Consider the following 16,266-nt stretch of genomic DNA (forward strand, 5'->3'; position numbering starts at 1 on the left):
GGGAGCTGGCTGGGGGCAGTTGGGGCAGTAGGACTTGTTCCAGGGTCAAAGCGAGGCAGCAGTCTGTAGGTATCCATGTATTCACCTCCCCGGCCCTGGCAGGAAGCATTTGAGTCAGCTTCACTACGGCTGCAAGTCTGAAGAAAGTGGCCAGGGTCTAACATCAATAGTAACCAAGTTTGCTCTGGAAACTCCTGCAGAAAGGGCAGGCAGAGAACACTCACCAAAAGCCACCCTCCAGCCATTCTGCTAAGAGAGTCTTCTTGGATAATTTAATGTGGAGAATGTGCACTTGCTAAGTGCCTGGCATTGTGCCTAGTTCTGCAGGAATGAATTCAGCAGACTGTACCTGCTCCACCCAGCATCACTGTCCAGAGTCCCACAGCGCCCTCTACCTGCTCCACCCAGCATCACTGTCCAGAGTCCCACAGCGCCCTCTACCTGCTCCACCCAGCATCACGGCCCTGGGTCCCACTGTCCTCTACCTGCTCCATCCAGCATCATCGCTGAGTCCCACAGCGCCCTCTACCTGCTCCATCCAGCATCACTGCCCTGGGTCCCACTGTCCTCTACCTGCTCCACCCAGCATCACTGTCCAGAGTCCCACAGCGCCCTCTACCTGCCCCACCCAGCATCACGGCCCTGGTGCTGAAATCTCCACGTCAGAGGTAAAGAAACAGACTGGGGAGTCTAGTATCAGCCGGCACAGACAGTTGAGAGGCAGGGCTGTAAAGCGAAGCTAAACTTCCTGAAGCTGAGCTTTGAATCCTTTGGTTTCTGGCTCTCCAGTTTATCAAGGGGCTCCACATGCTGCTGTGAGTCAGCTTGTGGTCATTAACATTCAAATTCATGAACATGCCAAAGTTTACCTCTGCACCATACGTTTCACTTTTGTCATGGCTTTGGTTTGCTTTGAGGTTGTGGGGTTTTTTTCGGGGTGGGAAGGGGACAGGGTCTCACCATACTTCGTAAGTTGATCTCAAATTCTTGAAAAAAAAGTCTCCTGCCTTAACTTCCCCCATAGCTGGACTATAGGTACAAACAAAGCATGGTGGACTTAAATTTTGAAATTAACTCTGATTCCTAAATTTACTATCTGCTGATCAAGCTGATCTCTCTAAGGCAGTGGTTCTCAACCTGTGGGTCACGACCCCTTCAGGGGCTGGGCCACCTAAACACAGGTATGTATATTACGATTCACAACAGTAGCAACAAAAATCATGTTACAGTTGGGGTCACCACAACATGAGGAACTGTATTATAAGGTCACAGTGTCAGGAAGGTTGAGAACCACTGCTCTAAGACATGACATAGATTTTGGCCACTAATACAGATTTTGAACTTCAAAAACCAAAATAATTTATTATTTATTTATTTTATGCATGTGGTGCTCTATCTGCATGTACACCTGCATGCCAGAAGAGGGCACCAGATCCCATTATAGGTGGCTGTGAGCCACTATGTGGTTGCTGGGAATTGAACTCAGGCCCTCTGGAAGAGCTGCCAATGTTCTTAACCACCGAGCCATCTCTCCAGGCCGATTTTGAACTTTTAAGAGAAGGAAAAGACAGGCTACCTTATTTAGGAAACAAAGAGAATAAGATCATAAAAGCTGTCCCCAGTGCCCTTTCCAGTGACAGCAAGCACAGAGGCCCTTTTATGCAGCCACATCCTGCCTCTCCCTAGATCACCCTGCAGCCCATGCCAAGAGTCATGCTGAAATTTCCATCATCTTTTCCCTTGGCTTACGGGTTCTTTGCTGCCAAAAAGGGCAAGTGTGTATCTCCACTGCATTTCTGAGCACCCTGTCACCTGGTCACACCCACTCACTTCTCAGTCAGAGGCTGACAAACTTGCCACTTGATTCTAACAGCTTACAACAGCATGGTGGCATTTCCACCTAGCCGCAGATAGCAATCGGATGACTGTCACAGGTCAGAGACGATGATGCTGTGAAGCTCTCCATTTCTCTTCCGATATCATCCTACTTATGGAAACAGGTCATATCCTGTCCCCAAGCTACACCACTCTCAGGACTACCCACCCTTCCAGCGGGAGAATCACTCATGGAAACTTGCCTTTTTTAAAATAAGGGGAAAGGCCCCAAAGAATAAAGAGCGTAGGACATGACGTAAGTCTGGGAAACTGCTATGTAAAGAGAGAAGTGAAGGAGCATTCAAGCCCCGTGCTGTGACTCTTTTAGAGTCAAGAGCTGACCGGAGCTATAGCATGAGTAGATTAAAAAACAACTCACTTGGAGCTTTTAGTTTTCCCAACACTAAATGACATGGCCCAGGTTCACAGATGGGGAGATGCCCTACACCTGGGGTGGTCTGTGATCCAAGCTCCACATGCCCATTGTATGTAGCTAGTGATGTATCTGGTTAATGTCTCAGGGCCATGGCATCTACCTGCAGTGCAGGAATTCTATCTGGGTACCAATATGCTGAAACCATAAAGCAGGCACCCTACAAAAGCATAAAGAGCATCTGGGTGGCACACAGAACTGTCCCTGTGACCAGGGAGAACTGCCATTGCCCTCTGTCCCGTGTGGGTTCAGAGCAGAGATGGTAGGACACAGACAAAGAAAAGGGGAAGCCTGCAGGTGAGTCGGGATCTGGAACTGCAGCCCTGTTCTGATGACTAAGCTATCTCCCTTCTGCCCGCTGTGATTCTGAGGAGCATGGTCACGTCTGTGAAGAAAAGTCTCTCCCCATTGGACAGCAGTGATGCTGACCCCAAAAGAAAGTCTCTCCCCATTGGACAGCAGTGATGCTGACCCCAAAAGAAAGTCTCTCCCCATTGGACAGCAGTGATGCTGACCCCAAAAGCTTGCAGTGGCCCTAACATGCCAGACGGGGAAACGTTCGTGTTGAGACTTCATTCTGTTTCTTCCCTGTGCTCCAGGTCTGATGGTAACTCTTCCTTGTCACGTTAGTGGTCATGTGACACAGCCCGTCTTCAGCTTTCTTGCAGGTACTTCTGACTCAGCCTTTAGATTTATACATACAGAAACCACCCCAAAGGCGGCATTGCAGAGGGAGTCTGTGTAGACGAAGTTAATTCACTGACTCCTTGAGCTTGCTGGATGATGGTGAATGGTCTCTCTGTTTCTCCCCTCCCGGCGTCCCAGCCCTGCCTAGACGGACCTACATCTCACAACCCAGGAAGACTCACTCTTCGGAGATCTCCTCCTTGGCAGTACTCCATGGCCAGCAGAGGCAAGTCATTGGGTGCCAAGTTCTGCATCCCCTCTGGGACATCCCGCGCGGCCACCACATTGGGATGGTTCAGCCTAGAAAGAGGGGAAACCAATAAGCATTCAAACTTCAGTTCAAATCCATCCCCCTTGTTCCATAGCTCAGCTGATCTCACCTTCCAACAAAGCACAGAAGCCAGTCCCCTTGGTAACCAAACAGGAGAAGATGGGGGTCCAGGAATGGGAGACTTACCTGGTACTCAGTAAGTTAACATGTTTTTACTCAGCGTTCCTCAGCCCTCAAAACTCAAACTCCCTACAAGCATATCATGTATCATTTAATCGTCCTTAAAGGGTCCGATTTCAAGTTTTCCTTGTACTGTAAGATTGCTTCTAACAGGTGGCGACAGGGACCTCATGCCATTGAAGGGGAGGGATGATGCAACATGCATGTGGCCATTCGATGAAGGAGACAACTGCCCTTTTTAAGAAGTGAGCAGAGGACTGGAGAGATGACTCAGCAGTTAAGACCATGGGGCTCTTCCAGAGGACCTGGGTTTGAGTCCCAGCACCTGAATGCTGGAGTGCAACTATCTCTCAACTCCAGTTTCAGTGGATCCAACTCCCCCTCTGGTCCCCTCTGGCCCCCTCAGGCGCCAAGCATGCATGAGGTACACAGACAGATGTAGGCAAAACTCATACACATAAAAATGAAATAATTTTAAAAAAAATGAAAGAAGTGAGCAGGGGGAGCATCTGCTTGATTACTTCAAGCTAACTCTTACAGTGCTCATCTACAGGTCTCACCAGGTGGGAGGATCCACCCAGGACAGAGAGACCCTATCTCCACACTGTGTGAATATCCACAGAGAGCAAACAGCAACAGAGGGTCACATGCCACTCTGGAATTAGAAACATAGGGAAAACAAGGATTTTCGTTGAAATATAAAAACTTATCATGATTGACTGTTTTAATTAACTTAATTACTTGAGTAATTTTTGACAGGGTCTTATGTTGCCTATGCTGGTCTCAAACTCCTAGGCTCAACTATTCCTCCTGTCTCCAGCCTCCCAAGTAGCTGCACCTACAGGAGCACACCACCATGCCTAGCTATGACGACTATCTTAAATTTAATGTAACAGAATTGACCACAAAGTCAATGTAGTGTTTAAATGTTACTCCTTTAGAAGCCTCGAGGACAGTCGCCTCTCAGGGCAGCCTGAGCAGTGTTGGAAGAGACTTAGGGTTCTTTTCTAGACACAGCAGGTAGAACGTGCTGTGGTTTCCCTTCCAGCCTGGCAGGGCTGCGGAAGTGGAGTCTGCAGATATGGGCCCAGGCCCTCACCTTCTCATGATCTGGATCTCTAGGCACCATCGATCCCTGTTCTTCGGGCTGAGTTCCTGTCGGCACTGCTTGATGGCAATCTGTTCGCCTGTCGCCTACAGAAAGGGCACACTAGGTATCAGAAGAATTAACCACCAAACACCCGAGCACCCCAGAGCCCTGCCGGCCACACAGACACCCTAAAGAACAAGTGGAGAGTCCGGCCGCTCTCTTCACCATCCCCACATCACAGCTCACTCATCTGCTTCCTCTCCCCAACCAGGGACACCAGTCCTCCAAGCCTGCTCTGCCCCTACACCCTCCACAAAACCTCTGTAGCAAATTCCTGTCCAGGGACATCTCTCTCCATATCTCAACTGTTGCCATATTAGGTTAAACCACAAGGCACTGTTGGTGATTGGCCAGTTTCACATATAAAAATGGCACTTCCGTGTGATTTGACTTAATATTGGCACAGTGGGTGTCTCCATTACTTCGTGCAGGAGTTTTCTCTCTTCAGAGACAAGACTACAGGGTAGTCAACGGGACACAGCTCAAACTCCACCTTCTTTCACCAGCTCTGCAACCTCTGGGTAAACCATGTAGAGACTGTGTCTTTATGAAACAGGAACACTGACCTGCCACGATTCAATGAATGAAGATGAGGATGTAGCAATATCATACAGATAGACAGCCCACAGCGCGTATCTGACAGCTTCACAAGAGGACAGCCCTTAGCATGATGCATACACTCTCTCTTCTGAAGCTTGGCTTCACTGTCAATTTACACACTTATTTACTTTAGAATGTCTCATGAACCCCAGGCCGGACTGATAATCACTATGGTGACGTTGGACTTCTGATCCTCCTGATTCCTCCCTCCCAGGGGCTAGGATTACGGGTGTGCATAGACCACTGTGCAGCTCATACAGGGATCAAACCTAGGGCTTTGTGAACACTGGGCAAGCGCCCTACCAACTGAAGTACATTCTCAACCACACTGTGGTTTCTGCAATGGGAAAAATCAATATTTTGTGACTAATGAGCTGGGTGACTGGTTCCTTAGGTTACAGGTGCCTCTCTGCTGGTACACAAAGGAGTCCTTTGAACAGGGTTCAGAGTCTATGGTTTTGGCAGGAGCAGCAGAGAGAAGCCCTGGTGTGACGTGTCCTGGAGACAAAAGTGACAGCCTCGAGGAAGGCTGAAGGACAATAGTTATCAGTATTCCCCATTCACAGTGACACCAGCCAGTTTGCTGGGAACCGCTAGAAAGAGAAATCCTTTCCGACAGAGATTACTACAATCTATTGCTATAAAAACGCCTACAGTGGGAACAGGAAAGTAGAAGTTTATCCATGGAAAAAATGTTCTGTTCTGCCTGGGAATTTCTCATCTGGGAACTCTAGCGTGACAATTTCGGCTGGGGCTTCCCCAGTGGGTTTCTGATGGTTGATGTAATCACCTACCTGGCGATGCTTTAGTGTATGCTGCCAATTGGACTGCTCCGGAATGTCCTCTGAATGTTCTAAGCGCCCAGTTTGACGGTGCTTGGCTGTCTAGCTGCATGCTATTTCTCTTTGTCCTTTTGCTTTGGCTTGCTACAGACTTGAAATAAAAACTCACTCATTCCAAACTGATGGTGGGTTATTTTCCATATAGAATGAGATGTCTGCTTCCATATATAAAAGGCAAAGGACTGAAACCTCTAAAGACCTTCAAAATCAACTACAGTCAACATAGATAATACTGTCGGCCCCTGTGAAGGAGGTCCTAGAGGCCCCAGAGACCATTTTCCTCACTGGTACATGTTATGAAAAGGATCCTATATCTTGTAAGTGTGTGTGCAATTCACACAGTAATGAGCGGGGCTTAAAATGACATGCAGGGGACTGTGGCAAGACCTCCCAGCGGGCAGGTGGCTGTCATTAGGATCCAGCTTGCCTCGTATTTGCCCCAATGGCCCAAACTCCCGCAAGGGCTTAGACCACCTGGTAAGAGAAGGAAAATGGAAATCTCCAGACACAGCGGGCAGTTGTCTAAATGTGGCCACCGATCAACAAGTCAACCTGAAAACTTCAGAAATGGATGGCATTGTTCATTACCACTCTAATGCCCGAGCACAAATACTACAAAACCTCCAAAGTATTCTCAGACCTGTTTGTAGTCCGAAACTAGTGCTTATGTTACCCAAAATGCAGCAATCTCCATGCCTAGTTGTCTGCTATATTCTAAGTATATAACCAAAATAACAGCGAATGCCGGAGCAGGGTCCCCACCCACAAACCCCACGCCCGCTGTAGGAGTCAATTCCCATCTTCCCTGAAGTCTCTGTAGCCCCTGACAACACTGATCTACTTCTGCCTATACGGATTTCACGATTCGGACATTTCATGTAAATTGAGTCACACATGTATAATTTTAGACTGACCTTCTCACTTAAAGACACGTCTCCATAGTCCATTCATGCTGTAGCTATGTGTCCCCTTCTGTGACTTCAACAGGCCAGCCCACAGGAGGCGGGGTCATTAACTGGGCTCTGTCCCCACATCGCCCTTTCCTTTTCTGTCTGTCAGAATCCTGATTTTTTAGCCAGGATTCCAAGGCTCTCTCTGAAGAGCTGACTTCCTTTTCATATTGTAGCTCCTACTGAGGCTGAATCAATCAATGTGGCTACACAATCGAACCCAGGGAGAAGTCCATCTACAGTCTTCGAGAGTGAGAAGTCATATTAAAAAAGCATTTCTCTAGTCGATGTACATTCTCCGAGGCCACAGCTTGGAAAATTCCATACCTCGAGATCATGAGTTTCCAAGTGGTCTGCCCATTCGCAAACTGACCGGAGCTTAGTTTTCAGTTTCACTTCCTATTAGTGTTTAGATTCAAAATTTTTTTTTCTGCCCAATTCTAGGTTAGTTTCATCAACAGCAAATCCAACCAATGCTGTATGCTAAGGCTGGAATGTTGACATTTAATTACTTTTATAACAGTATTAAGAGGTGAGACTCTGGCCGGGCGGTGGTGGCGCACGCCTTTAATCCCAGCACTCGGGAGGCAGAGCCAGGCGGATTTTTGTGAGTTCGAGGCCAGCCTGGTCTACAGAGCGAGATCCAGGAAAGGCGCAAAGCTACACAGAGAAACCCTGTCTCGAAAAACCAAAAAAAAAAAAAAAAGCAAAAAAAAGAGGTGAGACTCCCGAGAGCTGATTGGGTCGTAAGGCAGCCATGGGTGAGACGTCATCACGTGGAGGCCTTTGGCCTTTCACCAAGTGACGGCGCAGTGAGAAAACTCTCATCAGATGCCAGAACCTTGACCTCAGCCTCACGCCCCACCTGTGCTCATGTAAGAACCCCTAATTAAATCCAATGGACCACACACACCTGAAAGACACGGAAGCAGGGGGATGTGTCGGTAAGAGGGGTTCAGTGGGAGGAGGGATAAGAGAAGGTAATGGAGGTGATATGATCCAAAAGTGTCAAAAAATACAATTAAAATTATTTTAAAAAGAAACATACCCCTCCCCCCCCAAAAAATCTATATTAAATTATTTCCCAAATGCTTGGAAGATGATTTTTACTCACTTCAGTACGTAAAGATTATTCTTACCATTAAAAATAAACCACCCAGACTCAAGAACTCTACACTGGCTTTCAGTCAGGGAGAATCTCCAGAGAAGCCTAGGCTTGTGGAAAGCGGAGTTCTACAGATGAGAGAGAAGCGGGAGGCCAAGCTGTAGTACAGAGGAGAGCTGGTGCAGGCACTCCTTCATGCAATGCTTCTGCACACTGCTGTAACAAGCGCTCCTTCATGCAATGCTTCTGCACACTTGCTGTAACCGGCGCTCCTTCATGCAATGCTTCTGCACACTTGCTGTAACCGGCGCTCCTTCATGCAATGCTTCTGCACACCGCTGTAACCGGTGCTCTTTCATGCAATGCTTCTGCACACTTGCTGTAACTGGCGCTCCTTCATGCAATGCTTCTGCACGCTGCTGTAACCAGCACTCCTTCATGCAACGCTTCTGCACATTGCTGTAACAAGTGCTCCTTCATGCAATGCGTCTGCACGCCACTGTAACCGGCGCTCCTTCATGCAATGCGTCTGCACACCGCTGTAACCTGAGCTCCTTCATGCAATGCTTCTGCACACTGCTGTAACAAGCGCTCCTTCATGCAATGCTTCTGTACACTTGCTGTAACCGGCGCTCCTTCATGCAATGCTTCTGCACACTGTTGTAACAAGTGCTCCTTCATGCAATGCTTCTGCACGCTGCTGTAACCGGCGCTCCCTCATGCAATGCTTCTGCACGCTGCTGTAACAGGCGCTCCTTCATGCAATGCTTCTGCACGCTGCTGTAACAGCTGCTGTAACCGGCGCTCCCTCATGCAATGCTTCTGCACACTGCTGTAACAGGCGCTCCTTCATGCAATGCTTCTGCACACTGCTGTAACCGGAGCTCCGTCATGCAATGCTTCTGCACACTGCTGTAACCGGCGCTCCTTCATGCAATGCGTTTGCACACCGCTGTAACCGGCACTCCTTCATGCAATGCTTCTGCACACTGCTGTAAAAAGCGCTCCTTCATGCAATGCTTCTGCGCGTCGCTGTGGCCGGTGCTTTAGTGGGTCTATGGTCACACGAAGATGCTGTAACTCATGTACGCTACCAGAGGATGACAGAGTCTAGGATGGAAGACTGAAAAGTCTGCACATCTCTAACTCTAACACACAGAGCAGTGTGTTGTGTTCCTATGGCAGTTGTCACAAATTAACCATAAACCCAGCTGCTTAAAGCAACACAATCTTACAGCTCTGTATATCACAAGTCTACAGTGAGTTTTCCTAGTCAAAAATCAAGGTAGTGGCAGAGCTCTGTTCTCTTCTACTGGCTCCAGGAGGTCATCCATGATCTTGCAGCCCAAGCTTGGGCATATTTTTGGACTTACGGCCCTTTACCTCATCCTCAAACCCACTAACGGCCATCTGCATCTTGCTCACCCAGGATCAGTCTGACACTGACTCTCTTGCCTCCTCTTCCACTTTTTCAGGACCCAGGTAATGACACTGGGCCCACCCACGTAAACTAGGCAGGTGATTAACAAAGCTAGATTCTCCCTTACCACGCAATCTCAAAGATCCAGGAGACTAAGGTATGGACACCTTTGGGGAAGGAGGACACTCTCTACACAAACTACATGGCAAGTGAGCAGACCCACTGTGATTGGGTAAACTTGTCTGGCTACTCATTGGGCGACTGTAATCTCTTGCCGGGTGTAAACACTGGAGCTAATGTGCAGTTGTCGGCTGGCTCGACCCAAAAGTCAAGATAACCTACACAATGACACTGAAGAATACAGATGTGAGAACGGCCTTCACTCTCCAAACCGAAAATAGTTAACTAATGGAGACTAGAACTGCCTGTGTCGGCTCAGGTTAGCCCTAGGGTTGTCGGGGAATCCTAACGTCTGAGGCCTGGCAACGTCTGAGATAGAAACAAACTTCCCCTTCTACACTTGTCTATTATTTTTGTTCTGGAATACGAACATTGGGAATGTGCTTGTTGGCAGGAAAATTCACATAGCGATAAATGATTTTATTTTCCCCAGAATCCCTAGATCAAGAATCCTAGTTCAGAAAGCCAAACCTGGCTTGAATTCTGTTTCTGTGCTGGTTAAACTTCTTTTGTTTTGCCAATTTGACATAAGCTAGAGTCATCTGGGAACCTTAGATGAAGAACTGTCCCCATCTAATTGCCTACAGGGAAGCCTGTGGGGCATTTTCTTGATTAATAATTGATGTGTGAGGGCCCAACCCACTGTGGACGGTGCTGCCCCTGGGCGGGTGGTCCTGGGCTTTATAAGGAAGGCTGGGCAAGCTATGGAAAGCAAGGCAAAAGTGGTGTTTCTCCATGGTCTCTGCTTCAGTTCCTACCTCTAGGTTCCTGCCTTGGCTCCTCTTCATGAAGGACCTGTAAGCCACATCAACCTTTTCCTTCCTAAGTTGGTTTTGGTCATAGTAGCTATCACAGCAACAGAAACCAAGCTAGGAATATCTCCAACTTGCTAGTAAGTAGACTCCTTAAGTAGAATACAATTTAAAAATGGTCTATATTCTCAATGAAAGGGAAAGGCCAATTGTATTGTCTATATTGAACATAGCTGGCTTTCAGAGGTCCTTAGAGCTTGCTGTTCTTTGCCTTTTACACAAGAGCACAAACCTTGTGTATATCCATGCATTATAAAACCTGAAGAAGGTGGAGAGTAAAGAGCGACATAGTCAGAATGCTGGCGGCCACCAGAAGGTGACTGTACAAAATGTGCTAGAAGGCCAGTCTATAAAGAAAACAGAAGAGTCACCCAAGTCTCTGTAGTCAGCCTCCTAATGATCCAGGGAAACTCACAGAAAGCTCACAACTCCTCTTAGAATTTCATTCCAGAGAGCCCGATCACTTACAACCATCCAAGCAGCCAGAGTGTGACAGGGAGCCGGTCAGTATAATAGGGAGCTCTTTCTCAGATCCTGCCCAAGATCAATGTTTCAGAAAAAAAAAAAAAAAAAAAAAAACAAAAAACAAAAAACAAAGATAAGCAACTGGGCCCAGAAGGAGTTCATAGATGGGACTAAGGCTGGGCAGAAACAGGTACGGAGGCACTGGCTACCACACGTGTCCTGGAGACCCAGACCGGTGCACTACTCTACCTTCATCAGAGAAGTTTCTATTCTACATGCAGTGAATGGCAATTAACACAGGTCCACAACCGGTCAAAGTGAAGAGACTGTGGAACGCTCCGCCCTAAATGAGACATCTATATCACACCCCCTCCTCCCGAAACTCAGGGATCATCTGGGAAAAATTGTAAGAGCCAGAGGTTGTGGGTGACCACAGCAAAACAGTGTTTTCTGAACCAAATAGATGAACTCAGAGCAGTTATGGCAGCACGCACAGGCTCAAGCCAGGGAAAATCCGAGCTTGGAGAAGGAGGGAGGCAGTAAGTCCCACCCCTAACTAGGCAGTTCATAGATGCTTAGAGAGGGAGAATAAGTTCTCTTTAAGGGAATGTTCTGTGATAGGTCAACCACACCTCAATGGGAGGAGGCACAAATTAGACTGGATGGTTAAAAAAAAAAAAAAAGGAAAGCTGGGTGGGGAGGGAGCTGGGAGGGATGGAGAGACAGGAGCTGAATACGATCAAAATACACTTTAATCCCAGCACTCGGGAGGCAGAGCCAGGCGGGTCTCTGTGAGTTCGAGGCCAGCCTGGGCTACCAAGTGAGTTCCAGGAAAAGGTGCAAAGCTACACAGAGAAACCCTGTCTCGAAAAACCAAAAAAAAAAAAAAAAAAAAAAAAAAAAAAAATACACTATGCAAAATTCTCAAATAAGCACTTAAAAGTGAAGGTCTGAGACACACCGACAACACAAGCCTTGCACCTCAAGCTCAGGGATCATTGCAGAAGAGGAGGAGGAGGAAAGATGGCGAGAGCCAGAGGATGGGGGGCGGGGTTTGCTGGGATATTATGTCTCCTAGGGATGTCAGAAGTTACACCAATAAAGTCCTACCAACAAGACTGCCCGCACGTGAGCTGACCGAGAACAAAAAGAAAAGACGTGCTAACGTGGACAGGGGAAAGCCTAGGAGGCCTCAAACCTACACAAACAACTACAGGCAGCTAAGGAATGCTCAGATAGTCTTCCCCAGGGAAGACCACGCCAATTGGTTATCCAATACCTAATTGTCAGCCCTGAAAACATACATACATATGTGTGTGTGTGTGTGTGTGTGTGTGTGTGTGTGTGTGTGTGCGTGTGTATACATATATATCATTATACAGACCGAGCAGGTTGTATTTATGAACATATATGTATATCGATATACAGATAGGTATATAACAATAATTAATGAGAAAGGAGGCCATGAATTTCAAAGAGAGCAAGAAGGGGTATATGAGAGAGCTTGGAGGGAGGAAAAGGGAAATGATGTAATTATATTATAATCTCAAAAATAAAATAATTTTCAAAAAAAAAGGTTAGATGCATCTTTATCCCTGACATACCAAGTGATGCAGACAGCCTTTCCCTATGAGAAAGGGCTACAACTTCTTCAGTCTTCCCTCAATGCAGACGCTAAATGGCACAGTGGCCTCCAATATTGCCCACAGATGTCGGGAACAGACTCAAGGGACGAACGTGTTGCCTCCTTCTTGAGCAAAGTAAGCACGCAACACTGAATCCCTTAGACCTTTGGCTCTTCATCCACAGATGGAGAAAAAACTCCACCCATCCAGTGATGCCAACTAAAATGAAATGCAGGGTCCGATCCATAGGAAGCCCTGGGCAAAGTCTGAAACTATCAATCATTTCCTTAGATGATGCTCTACCCACATAATTGCCTCGTTTCTTGACAGGCCACCTAAAGTCCACTTCCTCTCAAGAACCTGACGAAGTTCCATTTCCTCAAAGTCTTCCCTTGCTACTGAGCAAGCAAGAGACTCCAGACAGAGCACCTGGCCCAGCTAGCATGACGTTTTGTTTTGAGACAGCGTCTCACTGTGTAGCCCTGGCTGTCCTGGAACTCACTATGCATGCCAGGCTGGCCTCACACAGATCCACCTGCCTCTGCCTCTTATGTTGCAAGTGCTGGGGTTAAAAGTATGTGCCACCATGCCTGGCTGACACATGACATTCTTGATAAGCAGCAGTCATTATCACTTTCACCCATGAGCACTTAAATCTAGACTCAGTCATATTTCTAAGAATTCATTCAATGTGAGTAAAGACAAATTCAGGACAGTATCTTCTCTTTATTTGCCTGCATGGAGCTCAGGGCCATGCCCAGCAGGTCCTCAAGGACCTGAGTTCCAAGATCACACATTAAAACACGGAGGCAAACAGAAGTGATCTTAGCCTTATCAGTAAAGGTTAGCAGTGCTTTGTAGGAGGAATAACTGATAGCACCTTCCCTTCTAACAGACAGCATGTTCACTACTTCCTGTCATCCTCACACGGGTCCCCCAGACAGGCTAGCCTTCTCCCGCTTAGATCGCACAGACGATGTAATATTTCCAAAAGATCCTGAGACATTTCCACAGGGATTTGCCTCATGTCTTTCCAGTCATGCTGAGAATCCATAGTGCACACCAGAGGTTGTGACCCAAATCCAACAATGTGGCAAGTGACAATCAGAATCTCAACCATGTTCTGTGTGATTGTGAGACTGTGTGGCTCCTTCCCCTGCCTCCCCTCAAAAGGAGTTGCAGGCTGAGGTCCCTGGAGTTGGATCTTTTTCCTCTCTCTTTATATCTCAAGGTCTTCTGAAAACATTGGCCTTACCTGAACCACAAATAGTTTGTGCTGGGCCCTGAGCTAGAGACTTAGGGGTGTTCCTATGCAGCAAAGACTGTCAAGCCCACGCCGTGGGGGTGGGAATCAGGAACCAAGGGAACTGGAGAAGGGTCATCACTACACTGCTCTTTTTCCTGGGGAATACAGATTTGAGCACCTCTTCGTTTTTCCTTAGTGCTTCAAAAATGGCTTGGATTGACTGTAAAGAACCAAATAGTGCCTCCAAAATAACTGGGAATGTGCTGGGCGTGTCCTAAACTCTAGTTCCAACCTGGAGAAGCCAGGGTGGGGTATACAGTCTGGATCTAAACAGATGTAACGTTAACACGTTTCTGTGTATTACCTAAGTCCCCCGCGCTTCTGTTTTCTCAGCTACACAATGGGAATTAGAGCTGTCAACCCTGGAAGTGAAGCATGTAAGATAAGACTGGTACACTGCGCAGCGGCGTAATGCAAAACGAAACCTGCTCAGAAGACGCCTGAGGCTGGCATGCAGTAGTAGGCTTACAACAATGACCCTGGTTCTTAGGCAGCACTTCTGACTTGGGCACTCCTGGGACAGCTACATATATTCTCTTGCTTATAGACAAGAGAGAGCAGGTGACGTAGCAGGAAGAAGTCTGATGCCAAGTACAACTACCACATCTTAGCTGCATTCTTCAATGCAGCGGCACATTCAACGGAAAACACGCTGCATCTTCTGATCTCAGCTATGGATTAAAGATTGCTTCTACACATCCAAAGCAGCCCCCTGGCTTTCCCTGAGGATCATCCCATGAAGACGTCAGAGGGCTACTGGCAGGTTCTTTTGACAGCAGGACTTTAGCCGGACTCCTCCTCCCCAACTCCGACCCCCTATGTCCTCTATCCCAGCCAAGTCCTGTTCATTTTACCCCGAAATGAATCTTAAATCTGCCCACTTCTCGCCATCATCACCACCATCAGCCAGGCTAGTCTCTCACATGGACCACTCAATTCTGAGTCAAAACCTTAATTGGAGCTGTTTAGGAAGGATTCTAAGGGTGGCTTCTAATTTTGGTTATGTATCTCAAGTGTTACCCAAGACTGGAATTCAAAAAAAACCAAAATAAAAACGCACCACTGGAGAGCACCCTCCTGTGTCTATCAGCAGGTCCCAGAACTGGCCAGGCAGAAATGAAGATATGGGCGGTGGTGGCGCACGCCTTTAATCCCAGCACTCGGGAGGCAGAGCCAGGCGGATCTCTGTGAGTTCGAGGCCAGCCTGGGCTACAGAGTGAGTTCCAGGAAAAGCACAAAGCTACACAGAGAAACCCTGTCTCGAAAAACCAAAAAAAAAAAAAAAGAGAGAGAGAGAGAGACACTTTCAAACATTGAACCCCCAAAAGATGGGAATTTCCCCAGAAATTTCATGTTGGGAAAGGAACAGGCGCCACCCAGGAGGGGAATTTGTCTTCTGGAGAAGAGATTTGTAACAAATTCTCAGAAACTCTTAAGAGGATGACAAAAATGAGTCAGTGGTAGACTGGATCACTGGACTGCTTTGATGCGAATATCCTTGGCCTTCTATTTAAGCCTAAATCCCACTTAGGATCCTGAAGATGGACTTGGGAGGTTTTCGGGGTCTCTCTTTCCCAATGTGACTGTATTGACGGTATCTCCTGCTTTCCACTATGAATTTGACTCTTTTAATTGGCTTATTGGGGACAGGTGGCTTAGGGCACAGGCTGTGACCCCCAAGTTCGACAGTTACACATCACGTCTGGTCTGAAGTAAGTAAGTGGTCTGCAGCAGAAGGATGGCTGGAGCTACAGAAATACCACAGGTGACATGTATGCTTTAGGAATGACTATCAACTAATTATTCAAATTGCACAAAATAACTCTTATACGGTAAATGGGTCCTAAAGGGAGTCTTGCAAAGAATTTCAGTGTACTTAAACTGCCAGGACAAACCAAAAAATTTGGGAGAACAAAAACTTCTAACACAAGTAACTCACGCCAGACACATAAGGGCTAACATAATGAGAATATAATAAAATTCAAAAAGAAATCAATCCACATCACTCGGCATCCTATGCACTGCCCATTGTCATCCACTATCCTTAACTCTGTGTTTTGTTCAGTACAGTACTACAAAACACCACGGAACCATCCACTATTTAAAAAAATTTTTTTTAATGTAAAAGTTATTTAAAATATTTGTATAGCTCTCATCTTTTAACACTATCTGTATTCTACAACATCCACCAGCATGCAATGTATTACATGTTAGTCGAGTATTAGCAGACATAAAATTTGAAATACTTAGAATGGCAGCTTACTCTTTTTATTGAAGTAGCTTGGCTAATAAGGTTTTTAAGTGTCAGTTTAGCAGCTCTCAGACCCCCCCTTGGCGGTCCCTTTTTTCTTACTCTGCCATTAGA

General features: G+C 47.0%; 1 protein-coding gene across 5 annotated transcripts in view; it reads right to left on the minus strand.

Moving 5' to 3' along the window:
- Ikbkb (inhibitor of nuclear factor kappa B kinase subunit beta) overlaps positions 1-16,266 on the minus strand; it is a 55,515-nt gene that overhangs the window by 38,659 nt on the left and 590 nt on the right. For all 5 annotated transcript variants that reach the window (XM_052751826.1, XM_052751828.1, XM_052751825.1 and 2 more), the window contains exons 3-4: positions 4,546-4,640; positions 3,178-3,295 (exon numbers count right to left, since the gene is read on the minus strand). In XM_052751826.1, the coding sequence (XP_052607786.1) occupies positions 3,178-3,295; positions 4,546-4,640 (213 nt within the window). The remainder of the gene's footprint in view (positions 1-3,177; positions 3,296-4,545; positions 4,641-16,266) is intronic.

This window comes from Peromyscus californicus, unplaced genomic scaffold (genome assembly GCF_007827085.1).
Source record: "Peromyscus californicus insignis strain IS unplaced genomic scaffold, ASM782708v3 Scaffold_23__1_contigs__length_62951481, whole genome shotgun sequence".
Lineage (NCBI taxonomy): Eukaryota > Metazoa > Chordata > Mammalia > Rodentia > Cricetidae > Peromyscus > Peromyscus californicus.